General features: G+C 39.8%; 1 protein-coding gene across 1 annotated transcript; it reads left to right on the forward strand.

Moving 5' to 3' along the window:
* The first annotated feature begins 1,976 nt into the window (after nucleotides 1-1,976).
* LOC133290383 (uncharacterized) lies at nucleotides 1,977-6,416 on the forward strand. The gene is made up of 4 exons (XM_061488454.1): nucleotides 1,977-2,222; nucleotides 2,406-2,480; nucleotides 3,972-4,046; nucleotides 6,318-6,416. The coding sequence occupies exons 1-4, from the start codon at nucleotides 1,977-1,979 to the stop codon at nucleotides 6,414-6,416; spliced, it is 495 nt and encodes a 164-aa protein (XP_061344438.1).
* Nucleotides 6,417-9,826: the final 3,410 nt, after the last annotated feature.

A 9,826-nucleotide genomic window follows, 5' to 3' on the forward strand; every position in this document is an offset into this window, starting at 1 on the left:
CCTGATCCAATTACTGCAATCCAGAATGCTTTGCAGACGGAGACGACTGTGAATAGAACTATGACTGAGAACCTGATGAAAAATAATCAGGAGATGATGAATGCCTTCATGACTGAGATGAGGGCTGAGAGAGCTCGGCATATGAGGGATGATTCCCCTCCACATACGGCTACGGTGACTCCTACACCTACGCCATCTGTAACACTTCATCAGGAGAGGAGTGGGGCTAGTCACCATTCTGGTGAGGCTAGTCAGCCCACTGTTGATCCAATATATGTTGCTCAATCCTCTGGGGTACTGAACAGTCGAATGCTGGTGCTGCTGATGAGCAGAGGCTCATATCTTTCATGAAACATAAATCGCCAGCATTTCAGGGGTCAAAGGACCCGAAGAGAGTTACTACCTAGCTGATGGGGATGGACAAGATATTTTGGGTAATGAGGTGCCAGGATCCTCAGAAATTGATGGATTCAGTTTACATGCTGGAGGATGATGCCCACGAGTGGTGGTGCAACGCATCTCGCCCTTTTATTATTCAGGGAGAAGAACTGACTTGGCCTCTATTTGAGAGCTTATTTCACGAAGAATATTTTCCCAGGGATGTCCGGGAAGCGAAATAGGGAGAATTTGACAAGTTAGTACAGGGTTCCATGACTGTAGATGCATATTTAGCTGCCAAGTTCAATGAATTGGTCAAGTTTGCCAATTATGGGGGTGTTCTGCCTACCCCAGAATTCTTATCTGCAAAATTTCAGAGAGGACTAAACAAGAAAATTGCAAAGCGTATGTCAAACACTGCTGTTAGAAACTTTGTTGACCTAGTGACCCAGTTCAAGAGGGTCGAGACTGTATATGGCAGATATCCAAAATCTAATACTGCCAAAGATCAAGAAGTTAAGAGGACAGCTGGTCCTTCTGGTTCAAATTATAGAGGTAGCTCCCATTAATATAATAATAGAGGTAGGGGGTTGCACGTAAGGCAGCCTCCGGGAAAATTCAAAGGAGGTGGTGGTCAGAGGGGTGGTTTCAATGACAGGAATTCTGCTCCTCAATGTGATAAGTGTAAGAGGTATCATCAGGGTCCTTGTACTGCGGCTCCAAATTCATGTTTCAAATGTGGTAAGGTTGGGCATTTTTCCAGAGAGTGCTATAGTAACACTGGGCAGGCTGCGAATCTCCAGGCCTTGCCATCTGTCCCGACTGTGGGACGTGTGTACACTACCAATGTGCAGCGACAGAGAAGGCATTGAATCTTGTGAAAGGTATAATTTTCATCTCTAATATTGATTTATCTGTGCTGTTTGATTTGGGAGCGACACATTCATTCATGGCAGAATATGTGGCGAAGGGATTGAACTTAAGGGTAACACGAATGATTCCCCCTATGCGTATTACTACTACTACAGGAGAGGTTAGTGATCCCTCCTTTATTTGTAAAGAAGTTGGGTTTGTCTATGAAGGCAGGGGTTACACTACTGATTTGATTATCTTGCCCCTGGCCTCTGTTAATTTGATTTTGGGTATGGACTGGTTGTCTCAAAACTGCGCAATGATTGATTGCTACAGAAAGAGGTTGATACTATCTCACGTGAAGCCCTATGTGTGTCCGTCTCCTTATCTGTCTGTCTGTCAAACTATTAAAGCCTTGAAGACTGGTAATCTGGGTTATTTCTTCTTGGGTGGATTGGTTGGTGACAAAGAGTTAGAAATTTCAAGTATTCCGGTGGTTAATGAATTTGTTGATGTATTTCCTGATGAGATACCGAAATTTCTACCTGAGAGAGAGAGAGATTGAGTTCTCTATTGATTTGTTGCCCTATGTGGGGCCTATCTCTTTGGCTCCATACCGGATGTCGCCACTAGAGTTGGCTGAGTTGAGGAAGCATGTTGAAGAACTATTTGCAAAGAACTTTATCAGATCGAGTGTGTCTCCGTGGGGAGCACCGGTGATATTTGTGAAAAAGAAAGACGGTAGCATGAGATTGTGTACTGACCATCAGCAGTTGAACAAAGTTACAATTAAGAACAGATACCCGTTGCCACGTATTGATGATTTGTTGGATCAGTTGAGGGATGCCTGCGTATTTTCTAAGATTGATCTCCGATCCGAATACCACCAGATCCATATTAAGCCGGAGGATGTGCCTAAAACGGCGTTCCGATCCAGATACGGACACTTTGAATATCAAGTGATTCCTTTTGGGCTTACTAATGCCCCTACGGTGTTCATGAATTATATGAATCGCATTTCTAAACCGTATTTGGATCAATTCGTGATAGTATTCATCGATGATATCCTGATCTATTCCAAAAGTAAAGAGGAGCATACAGAGCATCTGAGGACTATGTTGTAGGTGTTGAAAGATAAAAAGTTGTATGCCAAGCCATCTCAATGTGAATTCTAGTTATCTGAGGTGCAATTTCCGGGTCATGTTATTTCTGCTAGTGGTGTTGCGGTGGATCCAAGTAAGATTGAGGCGGTAAGTGACTGGGAATGACCTAAGATTGTGACTGAGATCAGGAGCTTTCCGGGTCTTTCTGGTTATTATCGCAGGTTTATAGAGGGGTTTTCCGCTATGGTATTGCCGTTGACCCGGTTGACACGAAAGAATACTCCTTTTGTGTGGACCTATAACACCTCGTATTTCTAAATGTATAATTATATGTGGTAATATTGATTAAAAGGGTAGGATTAGTGAAAATCCTGAAATTAGAGCCAAAATACGTAAAAAGGGCAAAATGGTAATTTACTAAATACGTATCTCTAGGCATGAAAAGTTGAGTAGAAGGTCTCAAATGATAAAAAAAATGCTGAAAATGGATTCAAGACGAAAAATCGAGTGGATAGGCAAGTTTCGAAAAATTTGACGAATAGTGATTTTTCCGATGTAAAATACTGCGGTATAATTGTAACGATAAGCGTGAAAATATGATCAGTATTTTTAGGAAGTAAAAATATGACGTGAACGAGAAAAATACGTAGGTTATAAATTTGTGGATTAAAATAGATGATTTAAGAAAGGTAAATGACGTGTGGGACCCACTTTAAGTGGATTAGGTGACTTAAAGTCACAAAATATGATTTCCTACCATTTCTCTCTCCTCCCTTCTCTTCTTCCCCGTCGTGACATCCATTGGAAAGGCTTAGGGTTGGTTTGAAATTCTAACTCTTTTTCTAGACACTTTTGAGAGAAACTTTCAACTACAAAGTTGTTCCCCATCATCTTGTGACTGACTTTTATGTAGAGTGCATCTTGTGGGGAGCATTGTAGAGGAAGAAAAGCCCCTAAAACAGACACAAAAAATTGGGGATTTTGGGGAATTTTTGGGGTTTTTTTGTGTTGAACCATTGGTTGGAGATCACTCTCTTGGACCATTGGAGTTTATTGGTGGTAAGTTTTTCCATTCTCTTTGAGTTTTCATGGAGATCATAACATTGATGAGGGTTTTGAAGTTCTAAATTGAGTTATGGTAGTTAGGAGCATTAAATGGTATGTCTCCTTTGAAATTAAATGCTTAGGATGATAAATGATGATGATTGATGCAATAAAAATTATGGTGATTTGGAAAATTATAACTTAGTGAAAATTAGAGTTGATATTGATGATTTTGTGAAATTGGTATGTGGTAAAATTGAAGAATTGAATTATGGACCATTGGTATGAACTAATTATAGGATTAAAGGAGGTGTATAAGTGTTAAATTGAATAGAAAGTCTTGGTGTATGCTTAATTAAGAAATTTGAACCATAGGAGGATTTTGGGAAAAATGATGTGAGAATGTGGTTTAATCAATGGTTGAAGCATTGGTGAATAAATGGTGAGTTAGATTGATGATCTAAAATGGTTGAGTTAGTTGAATTAATTGGTGAGAAGGCCATTTGGCTTAAGTGGCTATAATTGGTTTAAATCCTAGTGAAAATTGATTGGTTGTTTGCAATTGGTTGATGGTCAATGTGTTTGATCATATAGGTTGCCTCTCACGGACGCAATAGTGGAGGATTGAACTTGGAGCGTACATTTTGGAGCATTGTGCTTGGAGTTGAGGTAAACCTTTAGAACTTGGGTTTAGTCCCTTGTGTGCTCCACCACACCTAGTGGAAGGTTGTGGTTGGATTTTGTGCTTTTGGCATTGTGTGAATATGTATGTTCATGCATTATTGCTTGATTGTGTGACATGCTTGGAGCATGTTGTGTGTGAAATTTTGTGATCTCTGGCCAGTAGATGTGTGTTGGTTTGGACTTCCGCTGGAGATATCCTTTGGGGATTCCAGTCGGGTTTTGCCGTGGGGCTGACTCTGGGAGCGGTACCAGGATGATCCAAACGTGGGACTTCCGCTGGATAGGGCTCATGAGGAATTCCAGTTGGGTTTTGCCATGGGGTCGTCTCATCCATGGGAGAGGCACTAGGATGCTTCCCGGGAGTTATATGATGGGGTCTTTGAACGGAATCCTTATGTGGATGTTCTTGGATTTGTGCCCAGTTGTTTGGTGATTTTGAATGTTATGCATTTTACATGATGTTATTGTTGTACATTGAGTGAGCCATGGGGTGGAGTGATCCTCTAGTACCCTTGGTTTACTGAGATATATTTGTATATCTCACCCCACGTTTGGGGACATCATTTTATGCTATAGTGAGCATGGAGGAGCTTCGGGCAAGAGGCCCGCTTAGAGGAGGATTCTAGCATGATGTGCATATGGAGAGCATGACATTTTGGAGGAGCATATTTTATGCACATATTTAGCGTTTTGGACTTAGATCATGAACATATTGCATGTTGAGATTTCCATGCTTTTTAGGTGTTCATGGCTAGATTCTAAGTCTATGTAGTTGATGTACATTATGCCTTTGGTCTATATTTGTATTTTGGTTGAGCATGGGACTTGTCTATGGCCAAATATTTGGTGTTTGAGGCATTTGGAAGACTTGTGATGTAAATTGGCCATTTGAGGTTTAAAATGGCAATGGAATTGTGAATTTTTGTAATCGATACATTGATATTAGAAAATGCATGATGGAAGGGCCTAGAGCCTACATTAGTACTTGTGTAAGAGGTATGTGGAGTATTAAAGTGTTAGAAATAGAAAACATGATCCATTTTGCAAAGAAAAAGCTGTCATCTGTCATTTTTACAGTAGGATAATCGATTACTTTTCCTTGGTAATCGATTACCTGAAACAGGGGACGCAAAATTGAGCTACTATGTTCAAAGTAATCGATTACCTTGACATAGGTAATCGATTACCTAGTTCAGTAATCGATTACCTATGTCTAGGTAATCGATTACCCAAAATAGGGGAGCCCAAATTGAGCTAATGACTTTTACTGTAACCTTTGGTAATCGATTACCTCAAGGATGGTAATCGATTACCACAGGGTAAATTTCAAAAATAGTGTTTTTATAACCTAAAATAAATGGTATTGCTTAAGGAGATGATAATTAATATGTTTTATGCTTCCGCAAGTTTTGCAATTACAATTACGGCGTTGTTTTAATTAGTTACGGAAAGGAGTTATTGTTTAAAGTTAATGATGTAATAAAGGAAAAAAGTTTACCCGTAATTTAATTAACTCAATTACTGTGATTGTAACTGCGCTTAATATCATATGCAATGATAACATTTCTGGTACATAACGGGCTGTTACAGGACCCAGGAATGTGAGGACTGTTTTCTGAAACGTAAAGAGAAATTGACTACTGCTCTTGTGTTGACTCTTCCCGATCCGGAAGGCGAGTTTGAATTATACTTTGATGCTTCCAAGAAAGGTTTGGGGAGTGTTCTGATGCAAGAAAGGAGAGTGGTGGCTTATGCTTCTAGGCAATTGAAGCCTCATGAGAAAAATTATCCGACGCACGACTTAGAGCTTGCTGCTATTGTATTTGCCTTAAAAATCTGGAGGCATTTTTGTATGGGATGAGGTTTGCTGTGTTCAGTGATCACAAAAGCTTGAAATGTTTGTTTGATCAGAAAGAGCTGAACATGAGACAACGGAGATGGGTTGAATTCTTAAAGGATTATGATTTTGAGCTGAAATACCATCCGGGTAAAGTTAATGTGGTGGCAGATGCCTTGAGTATGAAGTCTGTCAGTGTGTCTCATATGATGATGTGGGATAATGAAGTAATTGAGCAGTTCCGTGATTTGAGAATAACGGACTTCTTTGCAGGTAGGATTTGTGACATTGAGCTGATTAGATTTGAGAGTGAGTAGCTGGAGAAAATTAAAGAAACTCAGATACGAAATGATAGTATCAAATACTTGAAAGGCCAGAGTGGCATATCTATTAATGAACATGGGTTATTACTGTATCAGGGCAGGATTGTTGTGCCCAAAGAGCTAGCAGAGGAGGTTATAGTTGAGGCCCATAAGGGTCAGTATGCTATTCACCCAGGTGCTATAAAAATGTATTAAGATTTGAAAGTTAAGTTCTGGTGGCCCGGGATGAAAAAGGATGTGGCAGATTATGTATCAAGAGTATCAGTTAAGTTCTGGGTGCTTAGTTTGTCAGAAAGTTAAGATAGAATATCAGAAACCTACTGGTTTACTTCAGCCACTGGATATACCAGAGTGGAAATGGGAGAGCATCTCTATGGATTTCGTTGTTGGGTTGCCTCAGACTCAGGCTGGTTACGATTCAATTTGGATTATAGTGGACAGACTTACGAAGTCTGCACACTTTGTGCCAGTGCGAGTGGATTTCTCTACGAAGAGATTATTAAAATTATATGTGAATGAGATTGTAAAGCTCCACGGGATACCAGTTAGTATTGTCAGTGATCGGGGCCCGAAGTTTACTTCACGTTTTTGGGGAGCCTTGCAGTAGGCTTTTAACACTCAACTCAAGCTGAGCACTGCGTATCACCTGCGGACTGATGGTCAGACTGAGAGGACCATACAGACACTTGAGGATATGCTGATAGCTTGCACACTAGAGCAGGGTACTGCTTGAGACAGGTACTTGTCATTGTGGAATTCTCAATATTTTTCACTCCAGTCTGGGCATGGCACCGTATGAAACATTGTATGGACGAAAATGTCGTACTCCTACTTGTTGGACTGAGGTATGTGACAAAGAGAAATTTGGTCCGGATTTTGTTCAAGAGACTACAGTACAGATTGAAATGATAAGAGAAAAGCTCAAACAGTCACAGAATTGGCAGAAAAGTTACTATGATAATAGACACAGATCGCTGGAATTTGAAGAAGGTGACCATATATTTGTGCGGTTATCTCCGATCACGGGCGTAGGCTGTGCTTTGGGCGTAAGGAAGCTGAGTCCTCGATTTATTGGGCCGTATCAAATTATGAAAAGAGTGGAATTAGTGGCTTATCAGCTTGCCTTGCCCCCACAGTTGTCAAATCTACACGATGTTTTTCATGTATCTTCGTTGCGGCGTTATGTTCCGGTTGAATCACATGTGGTGATACCGGATGATATTGAAATTCGGGAGAACCTAAATACTCCTGTAGATCCTATTGACATCCTTGACCGCAGTGAAAAGAGGCTGAGAAGAAAAAATATTCCTATGTTAAAGATTCAGTGGGAAGGATGCACACCTGAGGAGGCTACTTGGGAACGAGGAGGATGAGATTCTCCGGCTATATCCTGAGTTAGCGGACAAGTATGATTAAATTTTGCGGACAATTTCAAAAAGGAGGGGTGAATATAACACCTCGCTTTTCTAAAACATGTATTTATATATTAAATGTGAATTAAAGGGTAGGATTAGTGAAAATCCTGAAATTAGGGTTAAAATACAAAGGACTAGTGGCTGTTGCATTTGCTGCTGCTGCATTGGCTGTGGAGGTGCAAATTGTTGAAAATTTTGCCTCTGTTGTGAAGGTACAAATTGCTGCCTCTGCTGGAATGGTGCACTTATCTGATTCTGGCTCCATTTGAGATTGGGATGATTTTTCCAGCCAGGATTATATATATTGCAGAATGGATTGTTTTGCTGCTGCTGCTGCTGGTACTGTGGCTTTCCAGGAAAAACTGCAGCAACATACTGATCAACTTGGAAACTGTTGTCTGGAAAGGAAGGACAAGCATCTGTAGGGTGAAAAATTGGATTCATAGCAAACAGAAGCAAAAATAAATCTACTAAAAATACTAAATGAACTCAGAATGATATGAGACCAACTCTCATAAACTCTAAATGACCCTACGGACTCAAAAATCAAATAAAGAATTTTCAAAAAATAAAATAAAATACTAAACGAACGAATTCGGCAAAACTAGGGCCTGCTACGTGGGGCATAGCCGCACAATTTTTGACAGGGATGATCGTCTTCTTCAGGTCACCAATTTTCAGAGCGATCAGAGCAAGTTGAACAAGTTCAGAAATACTTGATATGTCCTGAAACGACAAAGAAACAACAAAAACGGTTAGTAAACAACAGAATTTGGCAAAATTAAGGGTCACTTCACACCCTGTTAGGGTGTGATTTATGCTCAGAAGGTCGAATTCCTTTGGGAATAGAACTCCCAGAGCCAATATCTCAAACTGAAGTTTTACCGATTTTCCCAAATTTTCCCAAAACTGCCCAAAACGTAAACCGTAATGCAGAAAACGCAAAAACTGAAAAAAGATGCATCTGCAGAATCAAATTCCGATGCAGAATCAAAGGTGCAGAAATCGGAATCAGAAACACAAATGAGCGCAAACGCATAAACAAGGACAGATGCGCAAAAATAAATGAATTTTTTTTCGATTTTTTTTATAAAGAAAAACGAAAATTAAAGAAAAAAATGACCAAGAATCAGAAACCGATTTAGACCGATGCAATTTCCCCGGCAACGGCGCCAAATTTGACACGAGATGTCGAACTCGCGCAAATTAATTTTTTTTTATTAGGGTTCAGAAAATTTGTAGTAGAGTGGAAACTCTAAGTCGTCTCTCTCAAGGAAATTGCTTGGGTAAAAATCGTTCATCAAAACAGAAATTAAAAGGGGAGTTTTTGAATTTTGGTTGAATAATTAAAAAGGCAGAATATGAAATTGGATTTAAAATTCGTAATTAAAAATAACCAACCTAAGGTTTGGGTTCCATGGACGTCTTTCCTCAGATAAGAAGATATCAGAATCGTGATTGATTTGTCAATCGAATCAGAATCCTTATTTCCAATTGACAACCCTCTCTAAGCGATCGCTTAGCATTTGATCAAAGACGATGCTTCTACCCATACAATCGCAGAGTATCAACCCGCTTGTTTTAAGGTCATAGGGTCAATCAACCTAATCATCAAATCTGATGATTAATCCCTTTCCATAATCGCAATCGCGAACCTCAGATTGAATATCCACGATCGCACGATATCAATCTGAGTTTGGAAGGGAAACGGAAATGATTTAAAATAAACGAAGACCCTCAAGACTAATCCATGGAATCCGTTACCCTTAGGTTGATTAAAAGGTTCTTAGCCTCGCATGGCTAAGGTAAACATTATTAAAATAAAAAGAAGAAGAAGAAAAAGATGAAGAACGCCAAGAACGCTTCAGAGAAAATACTTTAATCCTCAATTTCAAAAATTACAGAATGAATACAATGTTTCCTACTCTGCCGTCATATACCCCTACCCAAAGCGGGTTAGGGTTCAGTTCTGACCGGCCCATATGTCTAAAATACGAAATAAAATACATAAAATAAAATAAAACTTCAGCAAAACGTGTCCGACTTTGCGCAAGAAATAGACTAGCTTCCAATTCGAATTGGGCTTCGAGCTCTGCATAAGAATTGTAGCCCTTTGTGTTATCTGAAAAACCCAACAAGAACAGAGTCAATCCGACAACTGTGGACCAAGATATGGCCAAAATACAGAAG

Source organism: Gastrolobium bilobum, unplaced genomic scaffold, assembly GCF_033153095.1.
Source record: "Gastrolobium bilobum isolate Gb01-03AN ecotype WA unplaced genomic scaffold, APGP_CSIRO_Gbil_v1 utg42413, whole genome shotgun sequence".
In the NCBI taxonomy this organism is placed as follows: domain Eukaryota; kingdom Viridiplantae; phylum Streptophyta; class Magnoliopsida; order Fabales; family Fabaceae; genus Gastrolobium; species Gastrolobium bilobum.